Below are 16,679 nucleotides of genomic sequence, written 5' to 3'. Positions count from 1 at the left end.
CCACAAAAATTTAAAACAAGCTCTATGAAAAAGTTTTTCAAATTCACTGACAACTGCAAGTATCATCTAGGCTGTAACACACCCCCACCAAAACAAAACAAAACAAAAAAGCCTTTAGGAATGAATCTACTTTAGAAAGAAAGCTGGACCAGCCGTGTGCCTGGGGGTGGCGAATCTGCTAGGGCCACATGGAGTTAGCACGGGGAATCCTCTACCCTCGGAAAGAAAAGCCTGCAAAGACAGCAGCCCGGTGGTGAGGACAAGCGCTGGCCCCCCTTCGGCCCTCCACACGGTCTTCACCGCCCAGCTGTATCTCCACTCCATGGGCAAGGAGGACACGCCAGAGGGTGACTCTTGGTCCTCAGGCCACAGCCAAAATGTGGGACTGGTGCAGAGTCTGGACCCATTTTCTCAAGTGAACACCAAATGCCTGGAGGACAATTACTGTAGGAGAGGGTACACTTGGCAGGGGGAGACGAGGCTGCCAGGGAGGCAGGGAACCAGCGGGTCCACCAGCTCGGAGCAAGCCGTCCCAGGAGGCGCGTGCAGTGCAGTCTGCCGAAAGGAGCAAGGCCGCCACGCCCAGGGAAAGGCCCAGTACGCCTGGAAGAAGCTTGCTTCCTGCCACCCCACGAGGGACGTGCAGGAGCTGCATTCGGCTCGGTCCCCTCCCCTCAAAAGGGACAGAGCAGAACTAGACAAGGTGAGGCAGTGCAGCACAGCCCGCAAGGGAACATGAAGACCAGGCTGACGTCACCGCCACGGCCACGAGGCACTACAACAGCAGGAAGCCCTCACAGTGCCCTCTGTGCACCCCCCGGGCCGGGTCGGGGCCTGAGACGCCGATGGCTGGACGAGGCGAGCTCCCGAGCCTCCCTCCACACAACGGCACCCAGGCGCTGCGAGCGACGCTGGCCACTCCAACAGGGTGCACCCTCCAGCACCAAGGCAACAATGGGCCTGTGCTTACTCACTGCTGCAACGGCTCAGTGAGGGCAGGGAACACGAGAGCCTACTCGGGGCAGGGAAGTCATCAAAGGACACAGCGTGCTGCTCTGCCATCAGGGGAAGGACCCTCGCCGGGCACAGGCAGACCCTCCCGGGACGAGGACTGCACCCTGGGGAGACAAAAGCGCTAGCGAGAACGACGTCGGGACGAAGGCCGTTCTCTCCCCCCTGCGCTCTGCCCTGGACGTGCCACAGGATGCCTGGTGGGCTTCCTGCAGGGTGGCCGAGGCTAGCTGCTCCTCCAGGCAGCCTCTCGCCTCATCTCCTAACTGGCCCCTCTGCCAGCTTCTGCGGCCTGTTGGCCAAGCTATCCTGGAGCAGGAAAACAAGCTGAGAAAGAGTCCTGAAGTCCTTGGGTTTGCAACTCAGCTGGTCACTGCACTCTCCTTTCTGGTCTTCCCACATTTGCCCAAAACTGTTACTGTCCCTCGGAACAAGCCCTCCCATGAGCACCCCGAAAGTGCCATGTGTGAGAAAGTGCCATGTGTGAGAAAGCCAACCTCACTCAAGACAGTACAGCTGGACATGAGTGACCAAACTGGATGATATAAATATATGTGACTAGAAGTAGCCAAAGGAATGTTAATTTCAAAGTAGAAAATGTTATTTTCCTTATTCGCTTGATTAGATGTTCAAGACAAGAAAAATAAGAAAAATTTGAATTCTTGACTTTGTGTCTCAGGTAGGCTAGGAGGCACTAAAGAGATTCATTCTGAAATAAGATTTTCTTCTTTAGCAATTAACTAAAATAACTTCTCTTCATTTGGGTTAGAAAAAAATGCTTAAATCTCTTATGATTATTTCAAACCGAGTGTTGAGCCTATAATTTAATATTCTAAGTACAAAAAAATTACAGTTACTGTATTACAAAATGCCATCTCCACTAACAGTTTAGCCGGGATGCTAACTGATCTCGATGACCTTTTAAAGGGCCTTGGGATTACTACTTGCACTGTCAGGGCAGGACAGAAACAAGGCCGAGCAGGAGCTTCAAGCCCCTGGCCTGCGACTGCGCAGACGGTGCACTCCTGGTCCGGCTTCCCTGCCTCTTCAGTGGAGTTAGATCACCTGTAGGCACTGCCAGGTGGGAAATGGGGCAGGCGGACTCACCTCCTCTGAAACCAGGTACAGCCTTTGGTATGTGCAGTGTGCCTTTCCCCAGGTAGAGGAGCCACTGGAACTAAAAGGAGTCACCACCAGACGGGGGCACCCTGACAGCTCCCAGGCTGGCACTGCTCGGGCAGTGAGGCGGGCAGCAGTCCTTGTGCGAGTCCACCTTTAGAGGCCAACGTCTCCTTCCAGGCCGACGAGGACGGCCTCTCTGGCCGGCTTCTTCCACACGCATGCAGGAACGCACACACGCACACACATGCCTGTCTTCCCACAGCTTCCCCTCCACTTGCACGCCCGTGCATAAAACCATTTGAAAAGACAGGTCGGTGATAAAATGAATGTGGACGGACCACAGCTGGAAGGGTCCTCAGTGAAGAGCAGCTCAGCCAGCCCAAGCCCAAGCCCAAGCCCGCTGGAAAGCCACACAAGAGATCCTCTAAGAGGCTCTGGGCCACAGGAAGCCCAGCACGTCGAGAGCAGAATGAAACTTTTGAGCAATTAATCAATGTAAGAATTACCTAGGCAAGTAGTCCACTCCAAGTTAAGGCAACTCAGAAAAACTCTTCCTAGGCTGAAGCAGCCCGACGAGGCGAGCCCTGGGAGGACGGCGACTCACCTCCAGGAGCTGCAGCTCCTGCACGCAGCTGTGCAGCAGCTCCAGGGCACGCTGGGCCACCTCCCAGGGCCTCTGCAGGAAGAGCAGCAAGGTGCACTGGCGTGAGAACAGGTAGCTGCGCAGGTCCAGCAGGGTGGCCTCTCGTCTCTGGATCAGTTCGCGCTTCTCCATGTCGATGGGCTTGCGCAGGATCAGTCCATTCCAGCTCTTCACCGGCTGGCAGAAAAAAGTCAGCCAGTTGGCACCATCTAAACAAACACACATCATGAAAGGCGCTGGCTACAGGTCACCTGAGAATGGGCAGCTCAGCAGCTAAGCGGACTGGAAAGAACCAGCCTGGTGTGTGGGGGGGGAGGGGCACAGCTGACAGGCGCAGTGGGCAAGACGACCTACACCACGCCTCACCAGTGTGGCCCGCGCCCAGACACCACGAGCGGGAGACCAACAAGCCAAGAAGCAGGAGAAAGACAGTCACGGGCCAGGGGTCAGGGACATCTCGGCTGTGCACCAGCAAGGCTGGCGCGTGGCTGCGCAGTCTCCTCTGCACACACCCCTGGTGTGCAGCCTGCTCACCTGCCTGCTCTCTCTCCTCCTTAGCCTCCATATGAATCTTTCCTCATTCCAGCCTTGTACTTGTGCCTAACTCAGTCCCGTCCACCACCGGAGTCCAGTGCCTTGTGGACGGGGACAGGATGGAGGAGAGCAGGAAGCAGAGGTCAAAAGATCCTTGCTTGTCAGAAATGTCCAACGAGGCTCCCAAATTTGAACTTATAGCCCACAGGGGCAACGAGATCTTAAATAAACCTAAGAACCTACAATAAATAACAAGTCACTCGATCTTTACAGAAAACAGGTAAATCCATTCTTCTCCCCCCAGAAGAGACGGTGGTAACCGTTCACCCTCCACTCAAATGACGGAGAGGCGGTACTGCGCACTGCGATTCCCAGTCGGAGGGCAGCTACACCCTCAACACCCTCTACAGAGCGGAGCTTGACGCGAGCCCCAGGCGCGCCTCGGAGCCCCCAGTGCACACTCCCTCTGCCCGGAAGGCTGTGCCCACATTTCACGCAGGCCCGTTCCAGTGCCACCTCCTCAGGGAGGCCTCCCTGACTGCCCTGCCTGGAATTCAACAGCACCTTGTGTCACTTCTCCCCAACAACGCCCTTTCCTCCACAGCATTTATGCTCCGGCATTAGGCTCCAGATGTGCCTTCCAGTGCCCGGCTCCCTATCTAGAAGGTAAGCTCCACGAAGGACGGGACTGTGTTCTGGTGCGCACCGGCGTGGGGCCGAGCCTCAGCCTGGCGGGCTCCAGCAGGGACAGGCTGATGAAGGAGCGCAGGTGAACACTGTGACTCCCTGGCACGGAGCTTCTGGATTTTAAATTGCCCCAGGCTTATTTTTAAATTGAGAAAACAAATGTGCAGTGTAAAAGCTATGTAAGGTATTTTAAAGCTACACATGTAGAAAATGCTATAGAAAACATAAAAAAGTAAGTGACATAATTTAATGTCCTCTAGAAAATTTGTCTTTAGTTAGTAAATACTTCGCTTTAATTATATGCTTGTATTGGCGTCTTAAAATAAGATACCCAAACCTGAGCTTGGTAAAAACCGGCCTGGAGCGGGCATGAGTCCACAGCACTTGAGCACTGCCACGTCCAGAATGAGGACAGTGCCCACAGCTGGGGCGGGCGAGCTGCCCCCACCCCTCCCGGCCTCCTGCGGTGCTCAGCGGGGGGGCCCCCCTCCCAGCTCCGGCAAAGCGCCCTCTCCTGGACGGATGCCAGCAGAGGTGCCTGCTGCAGCCCTGCGTGTGCCTGAAGCTCGCCCGGGGCGGGCCAGCAGGCCGGAGGGAGCCCCTCGTGAACGTCCCGCAGCTGCCACAGACGACAAGGCAGAACTCGGCCTGGCAACCCCGAGGGCAGCTTGCAACAGACTGTTCCCAAGAACAGCAGGCCACAGGGAAATAGAAACTACACAGTATGATGGCATTTCTAGCAAAATACACACCAGCCAAAAACGGCAAGGACTGGACACCTTTTCTTTGTGTATGGTTTTGTTATGCTAATTTTGTCATTGTTAAAAAAGAATTTAAGACAGTGTTCAAAAGTTTTGTTAAAAAGATGACCCTTCCATTACAATGGTGTCTTATAAAACTCACTGCAAGAATCGAGCACTCAAATATGAGAGGAATAAGCTCTAAACAGAAGAGATTTTCATTCTTACAAGAAAGTGCAGACTCAGAAGCTTCACTCACCAGCTGCTAAGTTGTGGAAATAACATTTTAGATCTGAAAAACAACTTGTAAAATGCTTTTATTGCTCAAAGCTTTCTAAGAGTGAAAGTGAGTCTTAATTCTCAATTCATCCCTACAGGAACCATGAGAATACCTCCTACACAGTTTGTAGAAAAACAACAGAAGATGATTCGAACATCAGGTCACTAACAGCAGCTTCCACACGATTTGGAAGTGGGACTGACTGCTCAGAAGAGTTTGTTTCTGAGGCTTTATGACTCACCGCCAGCCCCGAAGTTGACAACGTACTGAGAGAACAGGGCGTCCAGCTCGTCGTACTGCACCAGGGCGTCTTCAAACTGCTGCAGCATCTCAAAAACAAAGGCGAGCTCCTCCTGTCCGCCCAGAAGTGTGGAAAGAAGCAAAAACATGGATCAACTTCACAGACTCTTCTGCTGCTATTAAATATCACAACAGAGAAAGGCACTGAGCACTGAGGCTGTGCCCAGGGCTGGGGACCATGAGGCACAAGGAGAGGCCACGCTGACGTCACGATCCCGCTGGTCGCGCTCACCCCTGGCATCGCCCTCGCATCCGCGACACATGCCCACCGGCCTTCTCTGCTCACGGTGGCTCCTCCCTGGCCCTCCCTGGCTCCCCGACTGGAGGCCATGGGGTCTTTTTATGGACTTGCTTCCTTCTCTTTCTACATTCACGCCCCCACGTGCAGGCTTTAAAAGTCACCTATGAATTACGACACCAAATTCACAACTCCTGGCAGACCTGCACACCCACCTGCCCCTCAACACCCTCATGTGGTGCCGAACTCACAGCTCCAAGTTCAATGTGCAAACCTGAACCCACCCAACCTCCCCCAAAGTGCTCTGCACGGTCCTTCCCCTCTGTCACCAGCTGCTCAGCAGAAGGTCCTTTCACTGGCACCCTAGGCCCTGCGAGCCCTGCCACCCTCCCCATCCCTGTGCAGCCCCTCTGACCTCACTGCTCCACTCCAGCGCCCGGTCTCCGGAGGCTTCCCCAAACAAGCCGGCATGCTCCTGCCCCAGGGCCTTTGCCCTGGCTCCTCCCTCAGCCTGGAACGCTCTCCTTTACTCCTTCTCCAAGTACCAACATGGCCTGCTCCTTCGTCTCCAAGCCTCTGCTCAAGCACCATCTCTGCCTCGCGAGGCCTTCCCTGACACCCTATTTAGAACTGCTCCCCCTTGCCGAAGCCCCCACCACATCCACCCCAGGCCTAGAGGCAGCCGTCTGCTCATGAATGCCTCCCCCTGCCTGCTGCTCACACACTCTGTACAACTAGCTCACTGGCTGGCTGCCCCCACTGAACGTGAGCTCCGTGAGGGCTGTTCGCTCACCCAGCACCTAGAGGAGCACTTGGCACGTGCAGGTGCTTGAAACCAACGGAAGGGAAGAGCGAGAGGCCATGGGCTGATGGGGATATCTTTTCTGATTTCCATTATCACATATTAGAAGATGAAAACCACATGGGCCTACGTGCCTGCACAGAGCATGTTCACACACCCAGCCTATGCATCTACACACCCTATGTGGAGACCCCAAAGGCCGGGCCCCACTCCAGGGGCTAAGCAGCCGAGAGCACAGGCTCGCAGTCCCCGGCCAGGTCCCGCGAAGGCTGCGCCTAGCGGGGCCTCCTCTTCCCTCTCTGAGGAACGAAGCTGCCCGACGGCGCCTCTCGGAGGAGCAACTGAATGCGTTTCTGAGAAACGCCTAGACCGCTGCGAGCAGCCAGCCAGCCTCAGCCACTGTGGCCAGTGTAGGGGGCGTGGACTCCATGACCCCATAAGCTCGCTTTCGTGTCACTTCCCTGAAAACACTTGTGGGCAGGGTTTTGCAAGAGAAATTGCTGCGTTAAGCTCAACTTGTCTTTCTTTTCTTTATGAAGCATCTTCGGTGTTTTTGTGACTGAGCAATCCAATGAACTAATTTTTATCTTGAATTATAAACTTATATAATGTTGACAAAAAATCATCGCTGCCCTAAAGCCTTTATCTAACATTGTCTTCTATAACTGCAGAATCGAGATCCAAGCCCAAATCCCACACTGCACATCCCAGTTCCCACTCGTGCCCCTACCTTCTGCTCCGGGACCCCACCCGGGACCCCAGCCCACATCCTTCTGCGCCAGGCAGTGTGTCACGACCTTGGTGCAGGTCAGTCACTCTGCCCGGTGTCCCTCCACCCGGGGCGACCGCCTCCTAGCGCCGGCAGGAGGCTGTCCTCCAGTGCACCACAGGGACGTGCTGCTCACCTGGACCCTGAGGCTCAGGGGGCGCCTGCTGGCCCCTCTGTCACCAGCAGCTGTCTCAGGAGATGCTCTGAGCCGACCCAGTGCTCTCCCCCTAACCCCTGCCCACTGACAGCAGCCATCAGCCGTTCCCGGCTGCAGCAACTCTTCCTGGGTGTCTGCCTAAAGGTACTTTTTCATTTCTCTTTCCTTCCACATTCACTGACTAGAGTTCTTCATACAGAAGAGCTTTTCCACCACTGACTTAATCAACTGTTTGTTTACACCAACACACTCATGGGCATTTACTTCCCTCCATCGTTCTGCTCATCACTTGCTTTGGTGCTTGCACTGCAGCTGCTCAGCTTCAGCTGCCCAGAAGCTCCTTCGGGTGGACCCCTGGTCCTCTGACAGGCCCACCTCTGTTCTGAGCACTTCCTTACTTCTGGGTGTCACAGCACGGTTCCAGGCCCACCTAGTGTCCCTCCCTGTTGTAGCCCTGCAATCCGCCACTTCTCCAGGGAGCCTCGGCTCCTTCCTGGCGAAGGGATTTAGGAACAAGGGTCCTAGCACCAGGCGTGCCCACGGCTGCGAGGTGTCATCTCCCTGAGGCCGTCAGTAGACAGCAGCGACAGGCACCTGCGCGTGTGCACTCTCACATGCACTCGCACCTTGTCTGCACCGTCCCCCAGCCCTCCTCCATCATCGGCCCGACCAAGGGTTCCCAGTGACACTTCAGATTCCAGTCCATCACCTCTGGGCTCGCACCCTGCCTCTTCCTGGGGTGCGCTCTTAGAACCTGCGCGGGGCATCCCCAAGGGTGAAGAGGCAGGGTGATCAGAAAGGTCAGCGGTCCATCTCTAGGACACTATTAACATCCAATTCCCTTCACCATACCAAAGCCACTGAATGCGCCGCTAACGCCACCCAAACACCCGCGTAAGCACCAGGACTGAGAACCACAAGTCAAGCAAACAGAACTGGCCTTTCACAGTGCTGATTCCCTGAGAACTCATACACAAAGGGTGTTTAAATAGGAGAATAGGCTGTTCAGCCAAAAGGCTTCCGGGCTACAGTAAGGCACCCAGAGAGCAACACTCGCGCCACTCTCCACAGCATGAGGGAGCTCCTCCCTCCCCCAAATGCATCTATTACCATCCCCTTACTCATTTACGGCATTTTTTTTCTTAAAAAGGCAAAAGAGCCGGTTATGAGCTACCCTTTAAAAAGTGCAAACGTTTTAAAAAGTCACAGTGAAGAAATTAGCTATAGACGCAGCTCTACTGGAACCCCGGGCTAGGGGACAAAACCCGGCAGGCCGTTCCCCAGGGCCCTGCAGGCAGCACCCCCAGGGGACAAGTGGCCGTGACCGGCAGCCCCTGCTCCGGGTAGTGTGCAACCCCAAAGGCCCCCAGATGCGGACAAAGCCAAGATTACGCTGAAGACACAGCTATTCCAGAAGGAGGCTGAGAGCCAAGCTCGGAGGCCGCAGGGGAGCTGATGATAAAATCACCCTCAAGACCAGCTGTGAGCCAGGAAACCTCTCCTCCAGCTCATTTTAAACAGGACGCCATTCAGCATGAAACAGCGTGAGAGAGAGGGAGGGAGGGAGGGGAAGGGGGAGGTGGGGCAGGGGAGGGGCAGGTCAGAAGGGAGGGAACTGCTGGGTCCTGCAGCTGGCCAAGTACCTGAACCATGAAATATTCACAAAAGCTCCAGCCTGGCTCAGTCCTCTTCTCCCTCAAGGTTCTCATGTCATCTTCAAACTTGCCTAAGTTTTTGGTAAAAGACATAAGAAGCAATGTCCTGAGTTTGGTCAGGAAGGCATTCCAGGATTCCTGAGTTCGGGAAGAGTCCTTCAAGGGGTCCGAGAGCACGACACACCTGCAAAGACAGGAAGGCCTATTGGGAAGCGCACGCAGCTCAGCACGTGCTGGCTCTCCTCCATCCCCCGCCCCGCTCCTCCTTTCCGAGGTGGAAATCGTCAAGCAGGCGGTGAGCAACCCCATCAGAAACAGGCCTGCTCAAGAGCCCACCCAAGCCACGCGTGGAGTAAGTACCAGAGAAGTGCCAAGGAGTCTGCCGCTGAAGGGGCAGGCAGCGGGGAAGGGGCTGGCCTTCAGCCTTGAGTCTTATCCCATCCACCAGGCTCTCAGAAAAACAGGGTGACCACGCCACATTCAGCCCCCGGCTCCGATGCCCCTCAGCGCTTCCCCGGCTCCCCAGCACAGCCAGCCTAACCGTTCTCGGCGAGGCCTACAAGGATGTTACAAGCCGAGCCCTCCCAGCTCGAGCCACGGGCCCTGTGGCTCTGGGCCTCTCTCCCCCTAGCACCTTCCTACCTGCCCTCCGCACTGGGCTCAGGTCTGTCCTCACAACCTCCTCCCAGCCTCCCCGCTGCCCCGCCCTACCCCATGCCGGCAAAAGCACCTTGGCTCTCTCCCACCAGGCTGGAGGCCCTCAAGGGCCTCGGAACATGGATTAATATATAGGTATGATACAGGTTTAATGTCAAAAAACTTTGGACCCATGGATATAAAAATATTAAAGGCATAAAATTATAAAGTTCCCAATGGATTAGAAAAGGCACCATATTCATCCAATAGTTGTTAGAAAAGGTAGCTTTTTTCGCAACAGTGACTTAGAAAGAAAACTGACAGATTTGAACTCAGAAACGTTTAAATATTAAATATTTATGCTGTGACCGTCAATATTTTCCCTTGTAAATATTTTACTTGAGTTACCAAAAAGCAGCAAAATGAACCAGCTCTAAGTCTCCTTCTCTTGTCAGCACAGCCTTTGGAAGAAGGGCCAAATCTATTACATTATAAATCAGGGGATCAGAAGAGGGAAGCAGCAGAGGCTCTCGCTCCGCCGTGTGACCAGGAGCCAACTGTAAAGCTCGGGAGCCGCCCTTAACTGCCGTCACCTGCCCTCACTCAACACTGCCTCCTCCCCGAAAGACAAGGGATCACACCACCTCACTTCTGAGGCCCGAGGCCCTCGTCTCAGCTTTCGGGCTGAGCTGCTGGTAATCTGTCCTCACGGAACGCTCCAGGAGGACCGCTCCAGGTTTAGCCCTGCCAGGCGCGGAGCCCCCAGAGCCCCAGAGGACGCTCCCTGACGCAAACGCCAGCCACCAAGACGCCGCCTTCAGGGGCCCGCTGCTCTACACCACCAGACACGGCACACCCGCTGGATCCTCGATCCCTGTCACGTCCTTCAACACGTGCTGTTCCTAGATCTCCGTTTTTAAAAATAAAAAAAAAAGACCAATGCTTCAGAAATTCAAAACAAACCTACAAGGAAACCTCAGAAGGAGAGTCCAACACTGCTCATCGACTCAGGGATGCCCGACAGCAGCAACTGGAGAGCAGCAATTATATGGAGAGAGAAAAACACCAACCCCGTCAAAAGCCTGCACCATCCACAGGCCACACTGTCCATGGCCAGAACTGTCCACAGGCTGCATGGTCCACAGGCCACACTGTCCACGGCCACAACTGTCCACAGGCTGCACCGTCCACAACTGCACCACCCACAGCCTACACTAGCCACGGCCAGAACCTTCCACATGCTGCACCATCCATGGCCTGCACTGCCCACAGGCCGCACAGTCCACAGCCTGCAGACTCCATGGCCTGCACCATCCCCGCTGTGCCAGCAGTCCTGAGTAGCCCCTCAGTACAAGATGGGCACGTGTACCGAGGAGCCTCAGGCTAGACTCTCATGGGCTCAACCTGACTGCGACTGGCAGTTACCAAGTCAACGCGTTGATTTGGCAATACTTACCAAAAGCCTGAAAAGTGAGCAAAATCTTTTACAAAGCAATTTCCTTTTTATGAGTGTCTTAAGAAAACAATTAAGGATGTACATAATACCTGAGCTAGAAAGATGCTCATAATATTGTTATTTATAATAAAAAAAATAAGCAATAACCTTTAAATCTACCAGAGGATTGTATAAAAAACTTATGGCACATTACTACTATAGAGTATTAGACAGTCGCTAACAAGAATGATAAAGAAATACATGTTGTTTGTGAAAAATGTTTACAATCTATTAAGTGCAAAAAGCAGATACAAAACGTGTATACTAGGATATTTTTAAATATATGTTACATAGACACAGAGGAAAGCCTAGGAAGCTACATACCAAAATATTAACAGTTGATATCCATTTTCTTTTTGCTCATTACGTTTTTATAATAATTCTATAGTGAACATGTAATTCTTATATTTAAAAGAAAAACACACTTCAAAGTTAAAAAAAAAAATAGCAAGTTACTTCATGGTCAAGTATTCCAGAATTCTCAAAGGCCAAAAATTATACTAAGAAAAAAATGTTAATACAGACTCTACTACATTGAAATTTATGAAAATATGATCTAGCTTATTTACATTAATAAATACAGATTTGTTAAAGATAGCTCTGCAAATTAACAAAAGTCAAACTAACAAAAATCAAAATGACAGAAAGCAGGGTTAACCTATTGAGGGTTAAATGTTTAAAAACTTCAATAAACCCACAACTCCTCTAATTCAAAAATTCAATAAATTACACTTTACACCTAAAGAATGGTCATTAAAAGCTAGTAAACTGTAAATGGGCTCAGCATCAACATACTTTTGGTAATTAGATGAAATTACCAGACTTGAAAGTAATAAATGAGCACTATGGAAAAATTATTGCACTATTTGAATAGTTCACAAATTCAGAATAATACGCCCATTAGTACCAATTAATCTGCCTCACTTAATAAACCCCCACTAGCTGCGGTCGCTGGCTCCGGGCCTAAGCCCGGTGGGGGCCGCTGCGCATGTGGCCCCTCCCGCAGGCCTCGGGCCACCACTCCCCTCTCACACTAAAAAAACGTGAGGAGACCTTAACCCTGGAGGAGTGGGATTCCTTTCCATGGCATCCTATTAAAATTTTAAACAGACTCCTCTGGACAACTAATTTATGAATAACAACAGACTTTAAGGAAAAAAATTCCACAAATCCAGATTGCATATTTCTCTATGATAAAAATAGAACCCTGGAAGTCTAAGATTTAATTCAAACTGTAACTCAGTCAAGCCTGAACACTACCACGTGCCCAGCGTGGTGGGGAACTCAGAAAAAGAGCCTCTACATGGATGTCCCCGCAGGCATCCGCTGCTCGCTGGGCTGGCACTGATGCGGGCACGATGGCACCCCAGAGCAAGCGACCCCGAGCCTGCGTGCCCGGCGCTCTCGGCCCAGCTGACTTCACCGCGAGCCACCCAGTCGCCTTAGCCCAGCGGCACTCTCTCGGGGAAGTCTTCCCCAGCCCTGCGTGGCCCCCGCAGCCCCTGGGAGCACTGCACCCCAGCCCTTCCGACCGAGGTGGCCCCGGGTGTAATGGCCAGTGGTGACAAGCATCCACCTCGGCCAGCAGCCCCCACGGGCCAGGGCAGGGGCTGCGCCTCCTGCACTCAGGCCGGACTCCCCAGGGCCTCACAAGAAACATGAGGTTATCCTTGAACTCCCTCCCTGGCCAGCCGGGTGCTCCCAGAACTGCTGAGTCAGTGTTCAGTTTATACAGGAAGCCCATCATTGCTACCAGCCAGACACCAGCCAAATGAGGTAAAATTAAAGATACACTTACCTGTCACTCTGTTTATTACAAAAATCATTTCTTATTTTGTCCACAATAGAAGTTCGGGGAAGGATGTTGGTTTTGTTTTTTTTCTTGGCATCATTTTCAACTACCACTATTAACCAGTCCACAGAGCTATGGGCTCTCAGAACATTCTGCCACTTGGTGAGGTCATCCTTTACTGTAGCTTTATACACTTCAGTGTCCTAAAAACAAACAAGTCACTGTGAAAGCAAGTTGATCAACGCCCTTTAGCTTATAAGGCAGAAGTGTGTCTAATGATGGGGAATTCCACGACCACAGTGCTTTCAAGGGGCAGCACCAGGATGGGGACACTGAGTGAAGACACGAGGGCACAGCAGTGACTGCGGCCATGCCAGCCCCATATGTGCGTGAACCTAAAACACTCACAACACAGATACGTGACCATTCCAATTTTATAGAAGAAGAAAGAGAGGGTCTGAGAACTACGCAAGTTGCCCAAAGTGGCAGAGTTTGTTAGGCAGGCTGGGACTTTACAACCCAGGTGTGTCCACCTCCAGAGCCTCTGAGCTCAGTCACTGAATACAGTCCTTTCATGTGGCTGTTCCTTTCCCCTGAGAGAGACCCAGCTCCTTCCGCCACGGGGGGTTTCCAGGGCACAGCTGAACGGGGCTGCTCTGAGCAGCATCAGTAAGCCGGGCCTACAGCCCAGCGGCTCGGGCACCTCAGCCCCGCGCTGGTTTCTAAGAACCGCACCACTCAGGCCAGGGCAGAGCCGGCAGTCGAGGATGGCCGAGGATGCGAATCCCAGAGGAAAGGGAGCCCCAGGGCGTCTTTACAGCTGCCCTAAACAACAGAACCAACAGGTGAGCAGCACAAAGCCACAAAGCCCATCCTGCCCGGGAGGCCCAAACACCATCCTGCCACCCAGAGGCCAGCGAGGTTAGCCCACTTCTCTTCTGAAACCATGAGCACTTCAGAGAAGACGCAGAGAGAGCAATTTGACTTGTTATTGTAGCTTTATGATAACTGGCCTTGCGGTTCTGAACTCCACTTAACAGACTGAGAGAGAAAATCCAGAATCAAGACACTTAATTCACTTCAAACTCAGGCATTTAAAAACCCTCAGTGATGACAAGGAACAGCGACTGCTAGCACACATCCCAGCTCTCCCAAAGGGCCTCTCCGGTGTCCTGGCTCTGTGTTCTTCGCTACTCAGGCATTCTTGGGTTAACACTCAGGGACACGTACTCGGATGTGACTGACCACGCGTGAGTTAACCTGACTACTACACCCAGGCCCTCTTTTGGTTTAACGAAATAAGGAGAAAGTTCCAAAAGGCAATGCTTTATATAATCTGATTTTATAAATGCCAAGTCCTCAGTGAAAATTAGAAATAAACACAATCTGAAAAGATCGTCTATTTAAAAACTGAGGAAAATGATCTTGCAAAAACCATTTCTCTATAAATAAACATCCAACAGTGACCTAATCATTCAAGACACCCTCTCCACAGAATGGCAGCTTTCAGGACCTGAGACTTAGATCTTAAAATGCGGGTGTGATGCCTGCTCGCCAAGAGCCCCGAGCAGGTTCCCCCTGGAGAGTGAGCTGGAGGGGCCGGAGGGCTGGAGCAGCACCGGGCCCAGGCAGTGCGCACAGGCCAGCAGCTCACCCTGCGGCTCAGGGCTCGGCAGGCCACCAGGGAGGAGCCCCCGCCCCAGAGTCAGCTGGCCCTCTGGGGCCGTCTGCAGACCCTTGGGAAGAGCCCACCAAGCACCAGGCAGGCAAGGGGGAGGAGGAGGAACAGGCGCAGGCGCGGCGAGCAAGCGAGCAGGGCAGCCTGCCGACGGGAGCCGCGGCTGCGCGGCCAAAGCCTAGAGAACTAAGGTGCACGCAGGCAGTGACACACAACATGGTGATCGTACTCAGCCCCCGGCCACACACTGTGGATGGATCATAAGTATGTGAGCACATCTCTGTAAAACTGCTTAAAAATAAATAGCAGATGTGCAAGAGCGGCCAGAAACAGCAGCGAGGTACAGCAGGGGACGCCGAGTGAGAGGTGAAGAATCTTCTTGTTTGTCTATTTATTATTATTATTATTATTATTATTGAAATAATGAAGATGCTCTAATGATGATTGAGGTGGTACATGCACAATTATGTGATTATACCAATACCACTGACTGTACATTTTGGATGAATTGTATGCTTTATTAATATGTAGCAAGAAAATTGATTTTTAAAAAAAGTGAACACAGAACTATACTATCATAAGATATTAATACAGGACTATGCATGGGGGGGTTATATGGGAATTCCCGATACTTTCAGTGTAAATTTTCCATAAATCTAAAACTTCTCTAAAAATAAAGTTTATTTTATATACACACACACACACACACACACAACCAAGTGAAAGCAGGAAAAACCCACACCTGGAAGGGCAGCATGTGAAGGACCCCAGAGCCAGGAAAGGGGTCTGGGCTGGGGCAGCAGCCCAGGGTGGGGTGCCAAGGCTGGGGGAGGGGTGGCAAGGAGCACACCACGAGGGCGGCTGGCAGGCATGGGGCCACCTGGGCACCAGAGCCAAGGTGGCTTCAGGAGGGTCTGGATGGTGGCTGGAGGCTCAATACAAGACGTGGGCCCAAATGAAATGGGGGGGTGAGAGGGGGCCCAAATGAAATGGGGGCTGGCAGAGGGGACACAATAGGGCCCAGAAGGCATCCCAGACATCTGTGAGAATCAGGAACAGGGTACCTATAACATATGCCCTTTAGCTCAAAGTTTTTTGCTTTTTGGGTTTTTTGGTTTTGTTGTTTTTTTAATGAGAGCTTTATTTACTCACTCTAAGCCACAAAGTGAGGGGTAATTTCCCATGCAGTCCGGTTCGACGGTATGCACTTTTAACCAATATAGTATACTTCCTCTAAAACATGAAAACCTGACTCCAGGAAGACCCAGAAAAGAACTTAAAATACTCATCAAAAAGCTTCCCCTTAAAATTGTACTATCAAAGAACAGAAAGTCTCTATTCAGAGTGTGCCAGTACACAGAAAAGTAGAGAAAGCCTTCTAATGTAGCCGACCTAGCTGTCAGAATCCTGATTATCAAACAAAGACGGCAAAAAAAAAAAAAAAAAAAAAAAATGTAGGCCCATTTTAGTTTTAAATATAAAGTCCCAAACATTATCAACATACTCCAGGAACTTTTTTTCCTAAAAAAAACAAAAAAAAGATGATAATCAAGACTTTTTTTAAAAAAAAGACTCCTTATTAGAAAATATAAGTTTAAGAAGAGCTCTCATTCATAATTCATAAAAACTAAACCGAACAATAGAAGTGCAAGATTTGTATGGAAAATCCTATGGCACATTACAGGAAAAAAAGAAAGCATTAAAAAAAAAAAAAACGGAAAAACATACCATATTCCCAGATGGAAAGAGTCTCTATTAATAAAATTCTTCAAAAACGCCCTTGTGCCTTATTCTAGGCTGCCATGACTGACGCACCTGCAGTATTTTCTTGTGGATGGAGGCCCCAGTTGCCTCACTGCTGTGTAACAAACCACTCCCAAACGCCATGGTTTAAAACAGCATTTATTTTGCTCACAAACCAACATAGAGAGAACGTGAAGGATAGGGTACGCCTCTCTCACCAGGTGCCAATTGTGGGCCTGGAAGGCTGGGACCTGGCACTCGCCCCCATCAGCGGGTGACGCAGGGCCTCGGAAAGCAATTTGTACACCTGACAATCTCAATATAAAATTTATACAGAAGAGAAAGTATATAAGAATAACAGAGAAATTTCTTTTAAAAAGACAGGTGTCAAACACAC

At 51.6% G+C, this 16,679-nt stretch overlaps 1 protein-coding gene across 6 annotated transcripts in view; it reads right to left on the bottom strand.

Annotated features, from left to right (window-relative positions):
- The window catches only part of TRAPPC10 (trafficking protein particle complex subunit 10), a 105,212-nt gene that overhangs the window by 32,548 nt on the left and 55,985 nt on the right, over positions 1–16,679 (bottom strand). For 3 of the 6 annotated variants that reach the window (XM_071214994.1, XM_058296322.2, XM_058296323.2), the window contains exons 4-7: positions 12,868–13,064; positions 8,927–9,122; positions 5,259–5,370; positions 2,738–2,985 (exon numbers count right to left, since the gene is read on the bottom strand). In XM_071214994.1, coding sequence (XP_071071095.1) covers positions 2,738–2,985; positions 5,259–5,370; positions 8,927–9,122; positions 12,868–13,064 — 753 coding nt within the window. Of the gene's footprint in view, positions 1–2,737; positions 2,986–5,258; positions 5,371–8,926; positions 9,123–12,867; positions 13,065–16,679 lie in introns of those variants that run through there. The other 3 variants (XM_058296325.1, XM_058296324.2, XM_071214995.1) reach the window with 3 other exon arrangements.

Source organism: Dasypus novemcinctus, chromosome 4, assembly GCF_030445035.2.
Source record: "Dasypus novemcinctus isolate mDasNov1 chromosome 4, mDasNov1.1.hap2, whole genome shotgun sequence".
NCBI lineage: Eukaryota > Metazoa > Chordata > Mammalia > Cingulata > Dasypodidae > Dasypus > Dasypus novemcinctus.
The sequence above is the reverse complement of the archived record's forward strand: the minus strand, read 5'-3'. Positions and strand labels throughout refer to the sequence as shown.